Here is a 25,123-nt window from a genome sequence, read left to right on the forward strand (position 1 = left end):
TGTAAACAAGCTTTTTCTTTAATTTGACCTAGTAACCTAGTTTTTAACCTCACGTGACCCAGTTTCGAAATCGACCAAGATATTATTGGGACAAATCTTCTGACCAACTTTCATGAAGGTCAGAAATAAATGTTGCCTCTAGAGTGTAAACAAGGCAAAATGTTACAACTGGCTACACATTAGTACGTGCGGTCAAAACAGACAATACCAAGGGGTCCAATTGTTCTCTGTTACAAATGGCTACACATTATTACGTGCGGACAAATCAGACGATTCCACTGAGCCCAATTGTTATTTGTTACAACTGGCTTCACTGGAGTACTTTCGTTCAAAACAGGCAACTCACTGGGTCCAATAATTCTTTGTTACAACTGGTTACACACTAGAACGTTCGTTCAAAACAGGTAATGCCACTGGGTCTAATTTTGACTTTGTTACTACTTGCTACACATTAGTACGTGCGGTCCAAACAGGCAATACCACTTGGTCTGATTGTGTATTTGTTACAACTGGCTACATATATGTACGTGCGATAAAAACAGGAAATACCACTGGGTCCAATTGTCTCTTTATTTTAACTGGCTACACACTAGTACGTGCGTTAAAACAGAGAATTTCACTAGGTAAAATGTTTTCTTTGTTACAACTCGCTACAAATTAGTAAGTGCGGTCAAAACAGTCAATGCTACTAGGTCCAATTGTGTCTTTGTTACAACTGGCTACACGTGTGTACCTGCGGTTTCACTGGTTCTTTGTCAAGGCTGTGGCAAGGTCTTGTTAGAATCAGAATTGTCTTTTACTTTAAGCAACTTAGTTTTTAGTTGTAGTCTAAAGTTTTTTAGACATACCGACATTCCACTTGCCTGATTATGCGTAGAACCTAGTTGACATACAATTCAGACGCAATTGTCGCTGAGCCAAATAAATTTGCAAAAATTGCAACAGGTTGTTTCAAAACAACTAGATGAACATGGCATCTTGTATTCAAAAAGGACCACACAGATTAATGCTGCCATTTTTAACAATTACCGGTAATCATTTTGAAAATCCGACAAACTCAATCTCTCTTCATGTAATTGTGGCCTAATAACTGCACTAGTAAGTGTGTAGTTTATATACCAGTTCTTTGACTATTGCCAGATATAGATTTTACTCTCTAACAAGCAAAACTACTTTTTTATTAGTTTTATTGGTGTATTGGCAATTCGATCTTACTGAACGTATTGAAGCACTTTTCTGAATGTTGCATGTGTTTATCATGTATCTCAATAACTTCCGTCGACCTCAACTAGCTGTCTCACGATGTCCTTGTAATAATCTAAAACTATGGTATTCTCAGCCATTACAAACCAAACACAACATTAGAAAAATGAGAAGAATACAATAGTAAGGGGTTTTTGAATCTATTTCTCCTGTATTTTATTTAACATAACATAACTCTCCGTACGTTCTAACCTATTTAAGAAATATATTCTTAATGGAAATCTAAGCGAAAAATACTACAAAAAACTATTTATCACACTTTTTATTTTTCGTTTTTTTACCACATATATCATAGAGGACACTGACTGAGCTGTTTGTATGATCATATTATACTTATTAGACTGTTTGTAATATTAATTTCAAATATAAAATGTCTATGATCACTTTTGATAAACATGATTATTAAATAAGTTTTCTTTCCATTTATGATTTTTAGTTTGATTGGCATGGTTGGCTGATTTGTATATGCATTGTCTTGCAATAATTTTATTCTCACCTTTATAAGCCATAGCTGTAACACTAAAAGTAATAATATGCTTTGAGAGGCCGCTCATTACTTACATATGTATGCACTCTAACAAGTGTTTAAATTGTGGGTGTCTCGTAAATCATGCCTTTAAAGTTGTGGGATAGGTCAATTTTATATTGTGTTGTATACAAGTCTATGTGCCATAATTAAACGGTTGTTTATTGCCCTTGTATTGTATGCATCCATTTGCATCTTTTGTGAGATCGGTCCCTTGTCTTGTATGCGTTCAGGCATTTACTGTGATGACTGACATAAATGCTTTTTCAGTCAAAATGAAAGATATGCAATCAACAACATTTTCACAGGTCAGCACTTACAAATTATAGATATTGACAATTACTGACAGTGTGTTTATGTATTGCGAAGCTAATATGATCCTTTCTTGTCTGAGGCTGCGTTATGTGAGGACCCGGAGTGAGCCCCAACACTCCAATGTTGACGAACTTTTATTTATAGCTGATATTTGCAACTTTTTTTTTGAGGGGGGATACTGAAAATAATTATAAATTTTGGTGTGGAATCTTTTTAGTTGTTAAGCCAGAATACCCGGTGGGATCCCCATCCGTCCGTTATGGTGACCACAAACCAAACTCAACGGCTTCCGGGAACGGGGATTGAACGTGAGTGCCTAGGTGAGAAGCGCTTGTACCAACCACTGCGCCAACCGGTAAAACTGACCATGCTGCCATAGTCCTCGTGACTGTCTCAAGACAGACTTTCGTCTATTTTTGACTATTTACATTTTATTATTCCAACTTTGTGACTAAAAATAAAGTTTTATATGTATTGTAAATGAATTTATTTTGTTGTGGAATGAATGAAATGTGCAGTTTGAAATACCTGTATTGTATTTGTGGTCCAAATGCTCTGCCATGTTGTAATGCTATATTATTTTATTGTATGCTTTCAATTATGTAAATTTATAAATAATATATATCCACCATCCGATATACATGCGGGCGTTTACATAAAGCTTTTGAACCTCGAGATGTGTTCGGGTTTACTTCGTTCCCCATTACACAGTTAATACAATCATAAAAAATGAATTGCTTATTTGCTGCTTGTTTCTGCACAAGAAAAACACTGATTGTATTGACATTTACTACCAAATTCGATTTTTGCTACGGAAATAAAACAGATAGGTGTTAACGTGTTGATTTTTTAGAATTTTAATAATTAAATTAAAATGGTTATCCAGGGGAGAAAAATGCACCAAAAGATAAATCATGATTTATCTCCCTTATACAGCTGTATCACTCGTATATCATTTTATCAAATCGAAAACGGTAAATGTGCACACATACAGAGGCCTGTTGGTCCACGGTCGCCCAAATCATTTTGGCCAATCAGAACACTGATCTTGAATCAGGGGAGAGGATAGGCTATAGTAAGTGGTGGTGATCTCCCTTTCTGTTTTGAACTTGTTTAACAAGGGTTTTTAGAGAGTCCAGAGAATGTTATTCTCGTCAGTATTTTATACTGACCAAAGCTTACATACTATAAAACAGCTGTTGTTGACCAGAGACTACGTTGCAGTTTAAGAGAACCGCGTTGCGTGACATTTAATCGTTTGAAAGATTTACAGACGTTTCGCGCCCAAGTCTTTTCGCACCCTAGTTATTTCGCCCCCAAGACGTTTCCGCCCTGGTCGTTTCGCACCTGGTCGTTTCGCCCCCATACTAGCGGAAACAATAGTTGTTGAGTAGTTTAATTGATGACCATTATATAATTTTAATAAGAGGATATTTATCACGTCAATGACTAAACTTATAGTCTGGACTCTAGAGTAGTAACAAAAAACTAAAAACAGATATTTTTTTCTGACCTATTTATTCATTTGACATACAATAACGTAGAATAACAGTGTAAGACAACATGATGAACACATACGATATTTCAGTAGTTTAGTTACATGAAACGACAATGAAAGCATTCTTTATTTATAAATTTTATGAACTACATAAACACAACCGCGTATATGCAACACAAAGAAAAGTCCGTAGAGTCAGTACAAGAACATGTAATCATGTAACTTCGAAACACAATGAGCAGTCACTATGACCAATTTGATTGTGTTAGTCACTGAGAGATATAGTTTTGTTCTCTACATGAAGATAAAATTTCATATTAACACAATAAAGCTTCAAAAGTATTTCTTAAAAAAAAATAGGCTTGTATTACTCTACAGCTAACTTAAAATTTTAATGTTATATGTTTTTAAGTAACATTAATGTTTTCTGCTCCTGTGTCTGCCTTGAAAAGAAAACAAGACTTTAAACAGCATCTGAATTAATGTGACAATATGAATTAAAAATGCATATTTTTCAAGTATTATTTATGTTATAATTACATGTTTTAATATATATTTCATGTTTTTTTTCTGACATTTTAATGCAACTTGTGTCACTTAATTAACATTTTTTAGTAGTTTATTTACATAAAACGACAATGAAAGCATTCTTTATTTATATAGTTTATGAAGTTCATAAACATGACAACACGAAGAAATGTCCGTAGGGTCTATTTGAACACATTCGATATTTCAGTAGTTTTCCGCAGGCACGCAGGTAGGTGAGTTCGACAGCGAACAGTGAAACAATGGAATTATTGTTTAATTACTGCATAGCGTCTATTAAAATAAATACATCTAAAACAAAGGTCTCGATCTAAGAAAAAAGTAATCGCCATACAAATTACAACTTCTACCTTTACGGAGAATTATTTGAAATAGTGACATCCTTTAAATACTTAGGTATATCAGCCCAAACACTAGCAGAACGCGAAAATAGAGCTCTACATAGACTTTTCACTATTATAAATTAATACGAAAAAGTACATACAAAACTACTGCCATGTTATTTAATGTTTGTATAAGTAAATAATTCTTCAATGTTTTCGTATTACAATTTAAGATATTATATTGATTAAGTACTGATGAATTACTGTCTTTTTGTCAACTACATACAAAACTACTTAAACTATAGCCATGTTATTTAATTAATTACATAAAATATATCGATGGTTTATATAATTACTTTTTTATAATAAGTAAATGTGTATCGTTTTATTAGTAAATCAAGAACATAGAAGAACAAGTTGATTTATCAATTCATTATAAATAAATAATAATAATAATGACCTAAAAAACGACATTTTTTAAAATCATTTTTACTGTGAAGCGAATACACGACGATCTTTATCTGATAGTTAAAATAACATTACGCAACAACATCGGATTTGTGGCAATGTTAAGATAAGCTGTCCGCATTGAATGGCATGTTTATAACACCTGTTCATACTGTTAATCAAATATCCATTTAGGGAGCACTTTAAAAGAAAACTGATTTGTTTATTTATTGACAATCGAAGGCGGGTGTCAGTAATTGATTGTTGCCCAAGCACCACTTTGTGCGTAAGCTGTCAAGTTAATCAATGGAACTTATCGCAATTAAGATGTTTAATTATGTCTTACGACTTTAACAGAGAGTCGCAAGGTTTATTGTCTCGTCCATGACATGTACAATATACTAATACATAAAATAACACAATTTACAAACATGCATGGCCAAAGTTAATACAACACTGGTGTTTGTAAAACTGGGTACTAATGCGCATAGTGAAAAATGATGTAAAAGAGCGACGACCTAAGTGAACTGGTGAACAGTGGCTTTCTGTATTTTAATAAAACAGCTAATTAAGACTCACCTGTTTGGCACCTTCGATGCTGCCAACCCGAGCATGAATCACATTTGACCGCGTGTTGCCGAGGACGTACTTCAGTCCTGCATCTTATGCATGGAAAATCCATGTTGCACACTACTCACGTTCACAACTATTAAACTATCACAGTTTCAAACACTATAATGTTACACTTTATACGACAAAATGTTGAATGTTATAAAAAAAATCACTATTAAAAAATCCTGTTTTTATAGGTCCGACACTAGATCTATGCACTGGTCTGAATTTTTGACTGCATTCATTTTACATTAATATATATACTTATGGTGGCTAATTGCTTTTATCACCTACCCTTTGTCGGATTAATGCGTGATATACTTACATTATTGATTATAATGGTCACCAATTAAACTACTCAACACCTAGTGTTCCACTAATATACTTACATTATTGATTCAGGGTACTTTCTTTGATGATTATATAATGGTCACCAATTAAACTACTCAACACCTAGTCCCTGGTCGTTTCGCACCTAATATGGGGGCGAAACGACCAGGGCGGAAACGTCTTGGGGGCGAAACATCCGAGGACCGTTTAGAATCTGTAATTTGATTTCGCGACGTTACCTATTTAAAAACTGAACGTTGTTAAACTTGTTTGGAAAATCCAGGTTCGGATTGTATTTGAATTCGGGCGTTTGTTTGTTGTCGTGTTGTATTTTGAGTTTTTAAACTTCCCCAGGGTTCGTGGAACGATGTCCTTTGTTATTCTCATACCGACAATAAATAAATTTTGATTTGATTCGGGAAGCCTTTTGTTTATTCTGGAATCCGGAGAACTGCCCCCTTATTTTAAAAGTGGCGGAGAGGTGCCCCCCCATCAAATCGGTAGGGGCGGAGAACTGCCCCCCCTGTCAGAATTTAGTAGGCGGATATCTGCCCCCCCCCCCCCATCAAATCTGTAGGGGCGGAAAACTGCCCCCCCCCCCCCCCCCCCTGTGTCATATTAGTTACGTAGTGAAAACAATACTTACGGGTAATTTTACGTTATCGCGGTACACATTATATCCGGTAACAAGTTAATTTCAGTACAAGTATATTGCCATTTATCGAACTGAATAACACAAATTGTCTAGAGGCATGTGATAATACTGTTTAAGGCCCTTGGTACGCATCTTCACCACTCACTATACATGAATGCCATGTAAAAGTCGTGTTTTAATAAGAGCGCGAAACATAGTCGAGATCCACACAGGAAACGCGTGCATGTTAATACTGGCCATGTGTCGCAACTAAATATAGACGTGCAACTCAGTACTTATGGAGGAAAAGTTACATCGGAATTAATTTACATTATAAAGATAGTATTGACCCATGGAAAAAAAAACGTAACTAAACGTATAAAAAAGTAAATTAATAGGCAAAGCAAAGGCAATAATTTAGCTGACTTGAAGAAAAAAGTAAAGTGAAGTCGAATTAATAATCAATTTATTTATGTTGTTTAGTTAATTCATGTGAAATACAAAATAACATACATAAATACACACATTACATGCATACATGCATTCACAGTTACAATCATACATACATACATTCAGACATACATTAAAAAATATATACATGCTTACATAAACGTTCAAAACATACATTCATACATACATACAATCTGCAACAGTTAGCATTTTGAGCAGATCATGTCGACATGCCAAACAAACAAAATCGGTAACAGTTGCTTTAATTAGCAGCTAATTAGGCAGGCAGAGAACTTGTTACCGTTAACAATAAGCACCGCGATCTTTTAATTGGTAGACCGGACCGACCTTAATTGTTAAGAACTTGTTAGCTTTGAATAAAGCCGCATACGGGTTTATTATATTGAACCGTCCAAATCCGTAATTGGCAAAAACAAACAAATAAATTATTGTTTTCAGCTTGCATACGGATGGATTAAATTGCATGCTAATTGTTTGTTTTAATTACGGGGAAAATATCAAATAATTCAGCCGCGAAAACTTTTTATTAGCAAAAAGTGATTTGTTTTTCTTTGTTAACATAGACGAAAATCACGTGATTATCAAGATGGCGACGTCCATGCCGAGGCAGGTATTTTTTTGCCGTTTTATAACTTTAATACTTGTACAACTTTGTATTACTTTTGAAATTTCACTCAATTTCCAGACATAATAGCAAGAAAGTTACTGGCGTTATTGTCATTATAATACTCGTTTTATATATAGCCGCGAAATTTCTTTAATTAGGGGGCACTTCTCCGGGTCATCAATTCTGACAGGGGGGCAGTTCTCCGCCCCGTATTAATCAGCAGGGGGGCAGTTCTCCGCCCTATAAAAAAACAGTGAGGGGGCAGTTCTCCGCCCAGTGAAAAATCTTTGGGGGGGGCAGTTCTCCAGGGGGGCACTTCTCCTAGAGCCGTTTATTCTGTTTCAGGTGAAGAACATGTCTGGTGCAGCAGCGATGTTCGTGTTCTTATTGCCGGGGATTCCAATGTCCATCGTTTGAAGTCTGCATGTCCTCCAAATGCAAGGATTGACTTTCTGCCCGTATCTGGTGAATAATTTTTAACTGTTTATAGTTGAGTGTGAGACCCAACATGTTTCTGTGGCATGCTGCTTTATATTACCCCTTTTACTGTCTTAAATAGTCGATATAAATTGCCGCCATAATCTTTTGATGATTTTTGCGTTGGCATAATTATTTTAGCTACTGTCTTATATTGCAGTGGGGACGATTGAACTTTACCGGTACGCAACACTTAACATCAAACAGCGTACCCTAACCCTTAACACCTAACACATAACAACTTACGCAACACCTTATTATCCTTTTATCCTATATATTTCTTTAGTATCGGGGGCTACCGCCCCCAAACCCCCGCTTTGTCGATGGTTGTAAACAACTGCGTACCGGTAAAGTTCAATCTAGCCCTGCAGTGTTTGTTGCTGCCTTTGGAAAAAAGGTTGCTAATTTTAATATTTACTTGAAGCTTTGTGTACCAAATAATTGTTTTTATGCCCCCGGTAGGGTGGCATATAGCAGTTGAACTGTCAGTCTGTCCGTCCGTCCGAACACTTTAATGGTCATAACTTTTTCAATATTTAACATAGCACCGTTATATTTGGCATGCATGTGCATCTCATTGAGCTGCACATTTTGAGTGGTGAAAGGTGAAGGTCAAGGTCATCCTTTAAGGTCAAAGGTCTAATATATGGCATCTGTCCATCCGTCCGAAAACTAACATTGGTCATAACTTTTTCACTATTGACGATAGCAATTTGATATTTGGCATGTATGTGTATCTCCTGAGGCTGAACATTTTGAGTGGTGAAAGGTGAAGGTCAAATGTCTAATATATGGCGTCTGTCCGTCCATCCGAAAACTTTAACATTGGCCATAACTTGTTCACTATTGATGATAGCAACTTGATATTTGGCATGCATGGGTATCTCCTAGAGCTGAACATTTTGAGTGATGAAAGGTGAAGGTCAAGGTCATTCTTCAAGGTCAAATGTCAAATATTCCGTCCGTCCAAAAACTTTAACATTGGCCATAACTTTTTAAATATTGAAGATAGCAACTTGATTTTTTTTTATGCATGTGTATCTCTTGGAGCTGAATATTTTGAGTGGTAAAAGGTGAAAATCAAGGTCATTCTTCAAGGTCAAATGTCAAATATTCCGTCAGTCTGAAAATTTTAACATTGGCCATAACTTTTTAAATATTGAAGATAGCAACTTGATATTTGGCATGCATGTATATCTCATGGAGCTGCACATTTTGAGTGATGAAAGGTCAAGGTCATCCTTCAAGGTCAAAGGTCAAAATTTGCAATATTGAAGATAGCAACTAGATATTTGGCATGCATGTGTATCTCCTGGAGCTGCACATTTTTGAGTGGTGAAAGGTCAAGGTCATCCTTCAAGGTCAAAGTTTGAATACATGTACATTGCTTCAAAGCGGTGCAATAGGGGGCATTGTGTTTCCAACAAACGCATCTCTTGTTTTTAAAGAAATGCTTAAAACTCCACTGAATATTGCTTCAATACCCAAAAAGATATTTTACCCTAACAGTTTCATGGTATTTACATGTACACGTCATGTATATTATTACACTGATAAAACATGTATTATGGAATCAAGCAAAATACCCTTTCTGCTGTAACCACAATGGGGAAAAAGATTGCAAATCCAGAAATTTGACGCAACATAGAACAAGTGAGATAAATATTAACAAAGATAAGCTTGCTTGTCTCGAACATAGCAATGATGACTATTTTTCATAATATTCAATAACAAATGACAACTCAAGAAAAATTATTGCAAATGAAAACCAATTCCAAATGGAAGATCTTATTTTACTATGCAGGTGCAAAGTATGTGTCTGACCGGAAGGGCTTTAGAAAGCTGCTGCATCAAGAGCTGATGTCAGGTTGTTACGACATATTGTACCTGCATCTTGGCTCTAACGATGTTTGCTGCAAGGATAGCGATTTCTACCGGTATGTTGAACAGTAATTTTTCAGTTTTAGTTTTTATTTAACCTATTTACCTTAGCTTTATTGCAGGGAACGCACTATGCTTATTGAGACACTCGAGTCTGTTCCTGGGAAGAACCAGAACTTGGTGTTTATGGAGAAGATAATGAGAACCTCCTAACTCCCTATCACTAGGCGGACACCACATCCACTACACCATTATGCTTTTACATTGGCCTGTATTATTGAATGTCCACACCAACCCCCTAACTAGAAACCCTGGATCCGCCACTGAACAGCTTAGCAGCATGAATAAAAATGAGCTTGATCAACTTAGTATCATTTTCTTATTAGATTTTTTTGGATTGGCATTTTAATGAAATAAAATAAGTTAGTTTCTCAAATATTTTTGTAGTTGTTTGTAACTTTTTATGCCCCCGGTAGGGTTGCACATAGAAGTTGAACTGTCCGTCAGTCAGTATGTGTGTCAGTCTGTCCGTCCGTCGGGAAAAAAAACTTCAACGTTGGCCATAACTTTTGCATTATTAAAGATAGAAACTTGATATTTGGCATGCGTGTGTACCTCATGGAGCTGAACATTTTTAATTGGTGAAAGGTCATCCTTCAAGGTCAAATGTCAAATATATGGCGTCTGTCCGTCTGAAAACTTTAACATTGGCCATAAATTTTTCAATATTGAAGATAGCAACTTGATATTTGGTGTGCACGTGTATCTCATGAAGCTGCACATTTTGAGTGGTGGAAGTTCAAGGTCATCCTTCAAGGTCAAAGGTAAAAAAAAAAAAAACAAAGCGGCGCAATATGGGGCATTGTGTTTCTGACGAACACATCTCTATTTAATAATTGTTTGTGATGGGAAGATAATACAATGAGCAACTAATACCATTACCTTATTATCCCTTGCCATAGGAGGAGGGATATTGTTTTGGGGTTGTCTGTCCGTCTGTCTTTCCATCTGTCCGTCCAGCACTTTTGTGTCCGTAGCCATATCTTGGAAGTGCTTTGGCGGATTTCATTGAAACTTGGTATGAGTATATATATGGATAAGAGGATGATGCAGGCCAAATGGCATCGTACACCATCTGTTAATAGCAGAGTTATGGCTCTTTGTTTCTTAAAAAATGCTTCTTTAGTGTCAAATATAACACTTTTGTGTCCAGAAGCATATTGGCAGGGTATATCAATTCAATGAATTTGCTTGTTATTTTTAGTTGTGTGACTGAGATCCTTGATGTTGTATTCAGTGTGTGCACTGAAATACACGTGGTGCTTTGCGTGATTCTTCCACGTGATTTTGATGTGAGAATGTTTCCCCGATGGCCACTCTCAGGGGCACAGTTGAGGAACTACTGCCAGTGGATAAGGAGCGCAAACAGCATGCTGTGGGAACTGAGTCACCATGTGCCTTCTGTGAGATACATGGACTATGGAGCAACTAAACAGGTATAGGGCAAGATCTAGAGTGAAATAGGAAGTTTCTCAGCAACTGTTGCATGGAATTTCATCATCATGAAACTTAAAATAAATATATGCATCATTATACTGCGGTGGACCAATCCCAAATTCTGTTCAGACATCCTTCTTTGCTCAAGAGATATGCCCCCTTAATTGGTGAAAATTGACTCATTGAGCAGTTTTGTTGCAATTACTGGTTTCTTAATAACTTTTACATGAAATATCATGAATTTTAAAATAGATGTATTACTTTGTGGTGGTACACTTGCACGTTTTGTTGGTTTCAGCTCTAGACGTAAAGCCCCATAATTAAAGATATCTGTCTGTGCTGTAATATGGAAGTTAATGAAATTAAAAAATAAACATGTATTATCATTTTTTTAGAAGTTCTTGCATAAGTTTCGTCAGGATGATCATTTTGGTCAGTTCAGAGTTGTACACTCTAATTGATTGAAACTAAAATATTTTTTCATTCGTTGAGGGAAACCAGTTCATTTAATTTGCTGCTTTAATATCTTAGTTATGTTTAAAACAAATTAGTACGGTAACTATCTATAATCAAAATTTTATTTTAAGAAGTCCCTGTTCTTGTCCCATGATGGACTACATCTGAGTGCTGAAGGGGCTAGGAGGTGTTTAGCATCCATACAGGATGACCTGCCAAACCAGCTGTGTGTGGAGGCTGCTGTTCAAGATCCTACAGAATGGCCAGCTCTCTCAGCCACGGAAGTACCGGTTCAGGAGCATGACAGCACCATAGCACTCTTTTCGGATATTGTGCAGACTGTGAGTTTAGTGCTACAACAAAGTGGACTGCATTTATGAGCCATAAGCAAATGTGATTTATGCACAAAACTGCAATTCTGCGTCAGGCTAAAACCTTAACATTGACTCTAAAATCAAAGCGCTTCCACCTACAAATATTCATAACAATTTGATTTTGCTGTAATGTTTATATTTTTGATTAAAATAAGCCGTTTAAAAAAAGTATAATACCTGTATTATGGTTAAATAAATTATAGGGAGATCAACCAGAGATTCAAGACAAGGTGGATGCAAGTGAAGTACCAGTTCCCAGGGACATTAAGCCTCAGACACATAAAATAACGGTAACTTTTCTATGCATTTAATCATACAGATATTTCATCATTCTTAATGAACATTTATAAAGTGATTGCAATCCAGTATTGATTGCTCATATGGCTTGTTACAGCCTATAAATTAATGTTATGTCTAGAGCCGTAAAGCTGGGCACCCTGTCATGTCTCTTTTTAGCCTCGCCTTTTTGCCCCTGATCAGCACCATAATGCCCTTCATTATTGGTAGCTGTAAGGCAATAGTTGGACTGCAGGTCCTATACTTTTAAAGCAATGCCTTTAATCATCTAAGGCATTGTTTGTCATTAAGTGGTAAACATGAAAAGTTCAACAGATGTCTTTGTGTGAAAGCCAGACCACAGAGTTGATGTCATAACCATTCAGTTATATCAGAACATAACATTCTGTAATTGTATAAAAAATAAACTAGTTAGTTTATATAATTTTGTTTTCCATATTTTCACACACACAATTCATTCTCAGGTTGTCACAGCCAGAGCTAAGAGGCTGTCAAAGAAATGTCAAAAGATATGGAAAGAAGGTAAAAAATACCGTTAATTTCAGATAACCCTCACTGTTTCATTGTGGAAATGTCCTACTAATTCTTAAAACAAGTTTTTTTTGTTGAAAAAAAACCCACAACCAAACCTATTTTGAAAGTAAAATATAAGTAAAAGACCATATTAGTGTTATTATTTTGAGGACATCTTTCCTTTCTGTTGTCTTCTGCATATTATTATATAATTGTTGTTATTTTTCAAAATAGTCAACTTTGGTGGATGAGGTTTTGCACTTATGCCATGCCTGTACATGCATGTGTAAATTGTTTCAGTTGGCAAAGAAATGCCACACAAGGTATATAAAGCTTGATTGGTGCATTTGTTATTGTTGAAATTTTTGTTTGCATGTACATGCATGTGTTAATTGTTTCAGTTAACAAAGAAATGCCACAATGTTTAATGTGCTTCATCCTATAACTTTGAAACTTTATATGTAGCTGCACCTTGATGAGTTATACATGCCACACCCTTTTTTGTGTCAATAGGTCAAAGGTCAAGATCACTGAACTCTTAAAAAAAAGAAACTGCACCTGCAGCCGAGCGTTGGCACCTGCTATGCGGTGCTCTTGTTTTTATTCATCATCATGTTACTGGTAGTGAAATCTGTGTGAAATAAATAGCCATAAAATACCGATAGGGAAAGCACAGTAAATAAATGCAGATTTATACATGTTATCAAGGAATAGGAAGCTTGTTTGGTGCATTTTGTTTTGTTGTTTTTGCTTTCGTTGAAAAAATCTATTTGTTAACATTTACATGTATTATATCCTTGAAGTCATTAATTTCTGGCACATCTTTTTATGCCGCCGAAGGAGGGCATATAGTCTGTCTGTCACACTTTACGTTTAGGTTTCGAAAAATGCTCATAACTTCTATGTCGCTTCAGATAGCAACTTCATATTTGGCATGCATGTGTATATTGACAAAGCCTTTCCATGCGCACACAAATTTTGACCCCTGTGACCTTGACCTTGAACTTAGGGTCTGCGTTTAGGTTTCGAAATCTGTGTTTAAGTTTCGAAAAAAGCTCATAACTTCTATCAAGCGTTTATAGGGGGCATAAGTCATCCTATGGTGACAGCTGTTGTTTACCTATATATACATAAATGTCATGCATTCTTAAGTAGTTTCATAAAAATCACCTTTCTTAATGGAATTACATACAACATAAACATATGCCAACATAAGGCACTCATTGTTGCTTTATTTTTAGACACCCCAACAATATTTATTAGCGAGGCTGTTTTCGGAGAAAACCAGAGGTATTGTCATAGCCTGCTCGTCGTCCACCGGCGTCGTGCTAAAACCTTATCATTGGCTCTAAAATCAAAGTGCTTCCACCTTCAACTTTGAAACTTCATATGTATGCACCTTGATGAGTTCTACACACCACACCCATTTTGGGTCACTAGGTCAAAGATCAAGGTCACTCTGACAAGCTTTTGCAGCCGAGCATGGCACCCGTTATGCGGTGCTCTTGTTTTATATTAAAACTTGCTGCATGAATGCTATTACTGCAGTAACTCTCTTGTTAGTTTCATGTCAAATAGGTTTAATCGTTTTGTTAGTTTTATATTGACGGTCATTGGAATTAGTGATCGTCCAATATTGTCCGGGACAACAAAAATATAGTTCAGACAGTTTCCCTTTTTTACTGGATGGCAATTTTTAGCCTGAATGAATATTAATTTTACATGATTGTGCATTCACAGACACTGCATTAAATTCCATTAATGATCCTGTTTTTTCGTCATGCATTAAAGGTCATGCTGCAGTGGATTTGTTTACCTTGACATTACTGAAGATGTGGCTGTTTTCCTGCCTGCATACAAGTTGAATGGCTTATGCTTGGTACTAATTTTATGACGATATGCTCCATACTTTTTAACACTTTCCATCTTGACAATTTACATAAATATTTCTTTCATAGGTATTTTCATTACTTTGATTTTAATATAAATCAGCAGAATGTGTGTTTGATTCATCTGTGTCCTATTTGTATGTATCATAATATAGTCATTGGTTCAAGCATGAAAGACAATGATTGCCCTGTTTATATGACACTATATTTGTAGCATGCCAATTGAGCTGATAGCATGGCACAATGCTATAAACAAATTTTATGTTTTCATTAAAAAGAATGAATTTAATGAAAGGGATGTATTCACATTATTTCAAATCATCTTCAAAGGTATACGCTTTTCAAATTATATAACCGGTAGTAATTTGTAGCATTTGTACTGGTAATATGGACTGATAGCATAATAACTTTTCAGAAACGCAAGAAGATGGAAGTCAAGACTGGTAAGGTTAAAAGGGAGAAACCTACCATGACGAAAAAGAAGAACAAACAGGTAAATCAATGACAGAAAGTATTCTTTCTTGTCAGATAAACAAAACTTGTTCAAGAAGATCCTTTAAAACACACATTCATCCTTTCATGTATGGTCATTTAGATGTTCTACAAATACAGTAAAACCAAGCTTTAAAGACGACACAAAGAACCTTATAAAATTAGTCTAAATAGCTGGTATTCTTACAATTCAGGTATAATTGATTATCACCAATAACCTGTTAAGCGGGGTTTTGGTGTATGTAAGTCTTCCATGTGCAAGCTTTTCAGGACCAGTCCTGGGCCTGTATTGAATTCATTATAATGTAAAGATGTTCTAAAGTATGAACCAATGTGGTACATGTTTTTGTTTTGTTTCAATTTCCATGAGTTTTTCACAAATATTACTTAGATGCGATTTTAGAATCCTCAGGCTGACCATTTTCTATTTGTATGCCCCAAGATCAAATGATCGGAATATATTGTTTTTGGCCTGTCTGGTTGGTTATAAGAGAAATATAAATACTTTACTAAATTCGAAGGTTTGTAGGCACTTAAACTTATTTAAATCATATACTCACATGTGGGAAGATTTAATTCATACAAATATTGATAACAATGATGATGAAGAACAGCAGTTATTTGATGACAATATTGATGATGAAATGCCTGTTTCGGTTACATTAAGTACTGCTGCATACAATAACTTCAATGAGGAATCTGGACTTTGGAATTTTAAGTGTAGAAGTAAACATTCTCCCAGACTTAAAGACAATAATGAGTTAAGGAAAAATATCATAAAACGTGAATGATTCTAACCTTGTTCGATGTTCAGATGGCTGCCTAAAAGGACCTGTATTATTTCCAGATATTCCAGACAATACCGGTCCCTGTGGAAGCGGTTGGCTCAAGCGAGAAGATGACGATAATTACAGTGAAAATGGACTGACCATACACGAAAGACAAAGGACATTAAATATTTACACAAATTTTGCACCTGTAAAATGTGACATTCATATACGTGAATGCTTTAATTCAATTAGTAAGCCATGCAGAATTCTTTGGGATGAAGGGGACTTAGATTGTTTACATGTATTAAGTAGGGATACAGCAGCAGGAGATGAAATAGGGTGGGAATTTGTATCTATGGTTATGAATTCTAGTTGCACTTTTTCCTCTTACTGCCAGTTTAAAAATGAGATGTATAAAACTCGCCACAATAAGGCTAGGTTTATGGATCAAACAGTTTTTTTTAATTTTTGGTTCAGTTCGGCTTCAAACATGAAAATAGATTTCCATATACCCTGTGGTGTATGTGGTTATGGTCCTTAGAGATTGTGCTGTGATGGTACAAAAGTAGGGGTTGGATTTCGGAATTCAAATTATGAGGAAATTACAGAAACAAACCATGCTTTGGGCATTAATAATACGCTGCATCGTAGAATGGATAGATGTTTTTTTGAAAATTTGAATGGAATTGACAAACAAGAAATGATTAACCTTCGAACTTCTTTAGATTACATTGCTCGGAAAGAACTGAATGAAATTAAAGAGAATGAAATTATTCCAGAGAGGGATTTATTGGACCGTATCGAGTTGTTAAAACAAGCACTGCCCTCTGAAGTTTTGGGTTCCTTCGAAAGATTTTATCAAATGAGTGATAATGAACGAGTTGCATATTCAAATGTTTTAAAAATGCTAGCCACAACAGCGTCCATTACAAGCCTTGTACCCCCTGCATATTGTTACAAAATTCAACTATTATTAAATAGCCCCAATATTGAAAATGATCGATTTAAAAGTATTGTTAATGAAACTCGTTCGTTTGCACCTGAACTAAGAGATTTAATTTGCGAGTCTTTAATAAGCAACAATGAAATATTGCCTGATGACATTAGATTATTTTTGCAATATCTAATTAATGAATCAATGTCATTGCAAGTTACTGAACCAGAACCACCTGTACCTCAACTGGGCACATACAATCCTGAAAAGTTTGGAAGGGCCTATTATTTTAATGAATCTGGGTTAAAGTTAAGAAGTGTAAGAAAGTTTTCCATTGACAATGATAGCTGTGTTAAAAGAAATATAGACCATGACGATACGACTTTAGAATTTGAAAAATGTCAAAAGCTTTATTCTAAAGTTGAAACTTCTGCTCGAGGAACATCAACATTATTTCTTTGGTTCTGTGCAGACCATGGACATTGCTATGGTTTCCACATGACTGGGGCAGAAGGAAGAAAAGATCCCGCATTATCACTCTATAGCTATTTAGAAACCCCTCCACAAGACGTGTTTTATGACTTTGCATGTAATTTACAAGAATATTGCCTAAACAGAGAAAGTGGATACTATAAAAATGTACGTTTTTTTCATGACATTTTCCATGGCTACTCCCACAAATGTTCTAGTGCTTTTACAGCTAGCAGACTTCAAGGCTTTGAATCTGTAAATTCTGAAATATGTGAACAATTTAACAGCTTTATACAGTGCATTAAAAGGTCGGCCCGTCAGATGTCACAGTCACACTTTTGCTTTTACCTACAATTCTTTTTAAATAACTGAATGGAATAAGAAGAAAAAATTATCATATGAAAAAAGATAAGAATTGCTTTAGCTGGGTTAGTTTAATGTGATACTTAAATGATCTATAATTTTAAGTTCATCTGAACTTTAAATACTTACTATTGCATCTTTTGATGCTTTTTTCTATTTAAAGACTGAGCGAGTAAACACATACTATGTATTATTATGCAATAATTGTTTTGTGTTTATATCTCAACTGAGCATAAAGTGCTCAGGGTGAGCTATTGTGAATGGTCTTGGTCCGTCATGGGTCAACATTTTTTACTTAAACAACATCTAACCTCTGTGCCAATCTTAATGAAACATGGCACGAGTTTTCTTGCATGAACCTCTTTCAAAGTTGTTAAATGAAATGCATTCCATGCATAAATCTGGTTGCAATGGCAACCAAAAGGAAAGCTTATATATTGGCATAAAACATCGTCTGGTTGACCTCCTCCGTAAATTTCAAAATACTAATATGCTATACCCAACTCACAGGCAAATTTGTCCTTATTTGCTCATAGTGAACACCTCTTAAATGGCCAGGAAGAGAGTTCAACTTTATAGACAAGAACAACAGTCAGATGAGCGATATAGTGTCATCATGGCACCTTTATAGTTGAATCATTTATGAAAAATTGTCAATGATATGTTCTGTGACTTGTATGATTTGCAGTATTCATTTCGCTGTCTTCATGCACCTTACAAAAGCCATTTTATTATCAGTGTTCCTGATTCTGTTGTAGCATTTATTCTTGAAATTCGTTATTTTTCATATTTTTCCTAATTGTTATGCTCCCGAAATACAATTTCGCTGGAGCATATAGTTTCCAGTTTGTCCTTCCTCACTAGTTTCCCATAGCACCTTCAATTCTTTACCGATCTCTTTCATATTTGGCATGTAGGTACCTTGCATGGACCTTAACCTTTTGATGAGGTCACTGGGGTCAAGGTCACCAAGGCTAATAATAGATTTTTCCGTCACACTTTTGTCACAGTTTCTCATAGCACATTCAATACTTTAACGATCTCTTTCATATTTGGCATGTAGGTACCTTGCATGACCTCTTCCTTTTGATGAGGTTTGAGGTCACTGGGGTCAATGTCACCGAGGCTAATAATAGAATTTTTTAAGGTGGTTATTAACACATAGATTGACATAGCGCATCATCGGGGAGCATCCATCAGTTTCACTGATATTCTTGTTGTATGTTATATACGTGATCATAGATACTGTAAATTTTGTCTTATGCGACATGTTTATAATGTAGAAGATGAGTACCCTGTGTTTATGCAGTGCCCATTATATAACACAGATATGATTTGTTTATTCCGCAGTGTTTGAATGAAATGGAAACTTTGGTTTGTTCAATATGTTAATGGCCGATGAAAATGACAAGCACATATTTTTGATTGCAAAATGTGTGTATGTGCATGCTAATATATAACAACTACGTAATTATCATGCAAATTAGCTGTCATTTTAATTCTGCATGCTTGTATTGCATTGTTTATTTATATCTGATAAAAAATACTGATTCTTAGGTTACTTTATAAGTATGTTACTATTTTGCATGCTTACATGTTATAGGTAGTTAATTATAAGGTAATCCTTGTTTTGGTGGTATAATGTATAGCAGCATTTGTTCTACGAAAGTGCATGCGTGTTGCATCATATGACTTTGTTTTCTTTAACTATTCAGGTTATTTTATATAATTATGAAATTAAACTATGTATTATGGCCCTGTGGCCTGACTGCAAATAATTATTCGTATTTGTATACAGTTTTTGTAATGTGATGTATGGTGGTATCATGTTGTTTCACTTTTTGATCAATATAACTATTATGCATACAATGTGTTATTATTCTTACCTCAAAGGAGCCATATCAATACAAATTACAACTTTCCTTCAAGTGAACAGGTTGACACGAGTGACTGGTGTATCGGGCATATCTAGGTTTTAAAAATGACAATGAGATTTACTATACGGTTAAACATTGTTATAACTGGTGACACGATTACAAGCGGTACATTTACCGGTAGTTTCATACAAATGTTACATAAATTCATGTGCCATATCAAGTACAAGCGGCACGTACATCGATAGTTCGCATACCCATGTTCAAGTAATATCTATTACAAGAGACAATTGTACCTTAGTTGGCATAGTCATGTTCAAGTGAACAATGTCGCATGCGTGAAATCATTCAGGCGTCACGTGTATCGGTAGTTTATATACGCATATTCAAGAGATCCATGTCGCATGCGTTACATAACAAGCGCCACGTGTACCAGTAGTTTGTATACCCATGTTCAAGATACATAACGCACGTGTGATATCAATTACAAGCGGTACATGTACTAGTACTTTGATATTAATGACGAGCGTCACTTGTAACGGCGGTTGACATACGCATGCCCAAGAGATCCATGTCGCCTGAGTGATGTTCATGGCAAGCGTCACGTGTACCGTTAGTTGACATACGCATGCTCAAGAGATCCATGTCGCCTGCGTGATGTTCATGACAAGCGTCAAGTGTACCGATAGTTGACATACGCATGCACAAGAGATCCATGTCGCCTGCGTGATGTTCATGGCAAGCGTCACGTGTACCGTTAGTTGACATACGCATGCTCAAGAGATCCATGTCGCATGCGTGATATTAATGGCAAGCGTCACGTGTACCGTTAGTTGACAGACGCATGACCAAGAGATCCATGTCGCCTGCGTGATATTAATGACAAGCGCCACGTGTACCAGTAGTGTGTATACCCGTGTTCAAGATACATAACACACGTGTTATATCAATTACAAGCGGTACATATATAGCCTTGTTCAAGAGATCGGTGTCGCCTGTGTGATAGAAATATCAAGCGCCACGTGTACCTTTAGTTGGCGTACCTTTGTTCAAGAAATCCATATCACATACGCGATATACCAAGCGTCACGTGTACCGGTAGTTGGTGTTACCTTGTTCAAGAGATCCATGTCGCCTGTGTGATAGTAATATCAAGCGTCACGTATACCTTTAGTTGGCGTACCCTTGTTCAAGACATCCATGTCACATACGTGATATAAATATAAAGCGTCACGTGTACCGTTAGTTGACATACGCATGTTAATGAGATCCATGTCGCCTGCGTGATATTAATGGCAATCTTCATGTGTAGGGGTAGTTGACATACGCATTATCGAGTGATCCATGTCGCCTGCGTGATGTTCATGGCAAGCGTCACGTGTACCGTTAGTTGACACACGAATGCTCAAGAGATCCATGTCGCCTGCGTGATATTAATGGCAAGCGTCACGTGTACCGTTAGTTGACACACGAATGCTCAAGAGATCCATGTCGCCTGCGTGGTATTAATGAGAAGCGCCACGTGCACCAGTAGTTTGTATACCCGTGTTCAAGATACATAACACACGTGATATACCAATTACAAGCGGTACATGTACCGGTAGTTTGTATAGCATTGTTCAAGAGATCCATTTCGCATCTGTCAACTTCATGAGAGTGCCAACCGAGATGTTTGATGAGATTCTCGCACGAGTGAGCCAAAGGATAACGAAACAGCGCAACAACTACAGACTTCCAATTGAACCAGGGATGAAGCTATCAATTGCGCTGCGGCATCTTGTGTCTGGTTCAAAGTACCGTGATATGCGATTCGGCTGGAGGGTACCCCACAACACTATTTCTCTTCTCGTGCTAAAAATAAGTACCGCTTAATTTACTATAGTGTTAAAATAAATTTAAAAAAGGCTTCTGTTAGCCATTTTAATATTTTTATATATTTTAATGTCTACGTCTAGCATCAGTTTATATGAATTGCATTGTGTTAAGTTATTGGTATAGGATAAAAGGCAAATAGATGAGTGCGCGCATTACAACACTAACCTTCTAAATTGTATATTGTAATTAGTACTGTCTTGTGCGCATATCTTGAAATGCACACAGTTATAAGAACATTTTATGAAGTAGTATATTTTTACTTTATCATCCACTCGCTAAAAGTCATGGATTATCTACTACATGTGTCATACACTTATAATCCACGCGAGCTTATTATACTGTTATCTTTTACGCGTCAGGTCTGTAGAGCAGTCATAGATGAGTATGCTGACGAGGTGATGCCGTTGCCAACAACAGCTGCCGATTGCGCGCGAATCGCGGACGGCTTCAGGGACAGCTGGAATATCCCCCATACTCTTGGTGCTATTGATGGCGAACATATTGCCTGCAAATGTCCACCAAGATCCGGGTCTACGTATTTTAATTACAAGAAGTACTTAACCGTTGTCCTGCTAGCCCTGTAGGATTCTGAGTACAAGTTCGTCTGGGCTGACATTGGAGGCCGTGTTGCTGCATCCGATGCACAGTTGTGGAACGATTCCGACCTGAAGGCAGCAGCTGAGAACGGAGACCTTAACCTGCCAGAACCTGAAGTTTTGCCACATGATTCTGAGGATGTGCCCTACTTTTTCATCGTTGTACGTTGTACGTTGGTGTTCGGTACTTATCCGTTTCTCTCACGTTGGGCGAACGTTTTGTCCGGTACTAATGCATTTCACTGCCGTTTTATCCGGTAGAAGTCCTTTACTCGCACAGTCATATCCGTTAGCCGACCGTTAATTATCAGGTACATTTCCGTTAAACGTTCGTTTTTTCCCGTTATAGCACCGGTACTTGTGCGGTCATTGTGTGTTTCCTACGCTTCACACACCGTTTTCGAGAATCTTGAGCGGCAAAGCAGGTAATTTAATCACCGGATAATCAAAATCTGCATTTTTGTGCGTTTTTTCTCCGTTGCATATTCGTAAGTCGGTCTGACCGGGCCTTGTAATTTTGTAATTTGCTCAATTCGTTTCTATCTAAAATCATTACCCATATAAATCGCGTCTATTCGACGTTAACCGGTTTCATAATAACAAAACACATTTCACAATGTATAGGCTCAAACAAACTTGGAATACTTAGGGAAAACGTAGAGCAAAATAGGAGGTAGCTTCACCCAGCTCCTTTTTTTGGTTCATCGCTCCTGTCCCTTTAATGCAGCAACATTGAAATGATGAATATCCTCCAAACTTTAATTAATTTTGTCAAGTATCGATAACAACACTCACGAAGCACATGTGCTTACACCTGTAATTAAATACATTTTACTTACAAATACCCTTGATATAACACATAATCAGAAAATGTCATCGTCTGTTCCGAATTTCCACACTGCTCACTTCTTTAGCAGCACCAGGCACCTTTTGGGATCCTAGATCTTTCCATTGGTATACTTTTGACTGTGTAGTACCATTTGCATTTCAATTTTCTTGTGGATGTATCATCAGCTACGAAAACTTAGTTTTCTATACGGTGTCAAGCGTTTGGGTATGTAGGAAGTTCGTCAGAAACGGTTAATGACGCTATTTTTGCATTGATACTTCATGCTGCCAAGCAATGACTGTATGCATACAGACACATCCTTAAACTCTATATCTACAGGCGTGTACGAGTACTTTAAAACCACAGCTCTTCTTAATATTCGTACAATAGTGTACTATAAATTAAATAATCTTATTATGTATCCCTGATTTGAAGTAATCTAAGACCAGAGCACATTTTCACCAACATTTCAAGTTGAAATAATAGACTCGTACTTATATTTTACAAGCAAAAAAAAATTCTGTAGGTATCAAATTATGTTAAAATAATGAAGTGTTCTCTGTCTAGTTCTCCGTATATTGAATGCGATTGTTTTACGATAAGAATACCTAATAGGTCAAACGCTTTTCCATTGCCTTTCTAAAGTCCCAGTCTTACACAGAGCAAAATTCATTTAGACAACTATCTGATTGGAATAATTTTAGGTTCATGAGGATCAATGTTGACACCAGTACTTCCTTCAACATTCAGATTTACAAAAAGCCTTATTCGTTTAATTTCTTGTTTCATAAAATACATAGTTTTGATGATTCATAAAGAGTCATTTTGATGTAAACGTCGTATTTCTTAACACTTTAGTGTGAAATTCATGAAAGAACAAGATATGTGTTTGTCAGAAACACTATCAGTACGTCCCCTTCTGTGCCGCTTTGAAGCTATATATTTGACCTTGACCTTTCACCACTCAAAATGTGCAGCTCCATGAGATACACATGCATGCCAAATATGAAGCTGCTATCCTCAATATTGCAAAAGTTATGGCAAATTGTTAAAGTTGGAGCAAACAAACCAACCAACCAACCAACCAACAGGGCAAAAACAATATGTCCTCCCCCCTATAGTGGAGGTGGAGGGGGACAAAGAAATAACAAGATGGGTTTGTGAAACACAATGTCCCCCTATATGACGTTTGACCTTGAAGGATGACCTTGACCCTTCACTACTCAAAATGTGCAGCTCCATGAGATACACATGCATGCCAAATATCAAGTTGCTATATTCAATATAGCAAAAGTTATTGCAAAATGTTAAAGTTGGGGCAAACCAACCAACCAACAGACCAACCAATAGACCAACCAACAGACAGGGCAAAAACAATATGTCCCCCACTACTATAGTGGGGGACATAAAAAGCAAGGCAATCAAATCACATCGATAACAACGTTGAACTTCCATCATATACCTTTTTGGCAAATATGGAAGTTATGTATTAAATAATAATAACAACACAGTGTTGTTGTTTTGTCATTTATTAAGTATACAGATCATTGCAAGATTTTGATGGCTTTTCTTGAAATGCATCACCAGCCGTCTGGAACACTGAAAAAAAGGCAATGGATACTCTGTTAAGTTATGGTGAAAAACAAATTATTTGCATTTTTTGTACAAAAATAAATTAAAAAGGCTCACATTATACTGCAAGCAATTCATAAGTTGCCTGCTGGTGACCCCCCCCCCCCCCCCCCAACATCATTAACAATAGTGCATTGTCTGTATATTACCATCAATTCAAGATTGTATGATTCAATCTCAATGCTTTGTTTTGGTTAAAATTGGTACAATGAATCATATTTATTTTAAGCTAACTCACATGCAATAGTTACTGAGAAACGGCTCCGAATGGAAAAAAAATCTTAAATGTCAGTCTAATAAGGGGCCATAACTCTTGAGCTATGAAGGTATA

At 36.3% G+C, this 25,123-nt stretch overlaps 1 protein-coding gene and 1 long non-coding RNA gene across 12 annotated transcripts in view; one reads left to right on the forward strand and one right to left on the reverse strand.

The window, feature by feature from the left end:
- The first annotated feature begins 7,556 nt into the window (after positions 1-7,556).
- LOC127861873 (uncharacterized) lies at positions 7,557-16,432 on the forward strand. The gene is made up of 10 exons (XM_052400585.1): positions 7,557-7,575; positions 7,918-8,037; positions 9,854-9,986; positions 11,195-11,426; positions 12,015-12,224; positions 12,461-12,547; positions 13,019-13,076; positions 14,859-14,946; positions 15,372-15,449; positions 16,296-16,432. Exons 3-8 carry the CDS (start codon positions 9,910-9,912, stop codon positions 14,930-14,932), a joined length of 738 nt encoding a protein of 245 aa, XP_052256545.1. The 5' UTR covers positions 7,557-7,575; positions 7,918-8,037; positions 9,854-9,909; the 3' UTR covers positions 14,933-14,946; positions 15,372-15,449; positions 16,296-16,432.
- Positions 16,433-24,673: 8,241 nt separating this feature from the next.
- LOC127861874 (uncharacterized) overlaps positions 24,674-25,123 on the reverse strand; it is a 42,053-nt gene continuing 41,603 nt past the window's right edge. For all 11 annotated transcript variants that reach the window (XR_008040344.1, XR_008040342.1, XR_008040341.1 and 8 more), the window contains one exon: positions 24,674-24,759. This is a non-coding gene — a long non-coding RNA (uncharacterized LOC127861874). The remainder of the gene's footprint in view (positions 24,760-25,123) is intronic.

This window comes from Dreissena polymorpha, chromosome 16 (genome assembly GCF_020536995.1).
Source record: "Dreissena polymorpha isolate Duluth1 chromosome 16, UMN_Dpol_1.0, whole genome shotgun sequence".
In the NCBI taxonomy this organism is placed as follows: domain Eukaryota; kingdom Metazoa; phylum Mollusca; class Bivalvia; order Myida; family Dreissenidae; genus Dreissena; species Dreissena polymorpha.

Bases quoted from the DNA above. Each gene is read 5' to 3' on its own strand.
- LOC127861873 (XM_052400585.1), top strand. From the start codon at position 9,910: ATGTCAGGTTGTTACGACATATTGTACCTGCATCTTGGCTCTAACGAT. The intron at 9,987-11,194 runs GTATGTTGAACA...TGTTATTTTTAG, and splicing joins AAGGATAGCGATTTCTACCG to TTGTGTGACTGAGATCCTTG. The intron at 11,427-12,014 runs GTATAGGGCAAG...TTTTATTTTAAG, and splicing joins ACTATGGAGCAACTAAACAG to AAGTCCCTGTTCTTGTCCCA.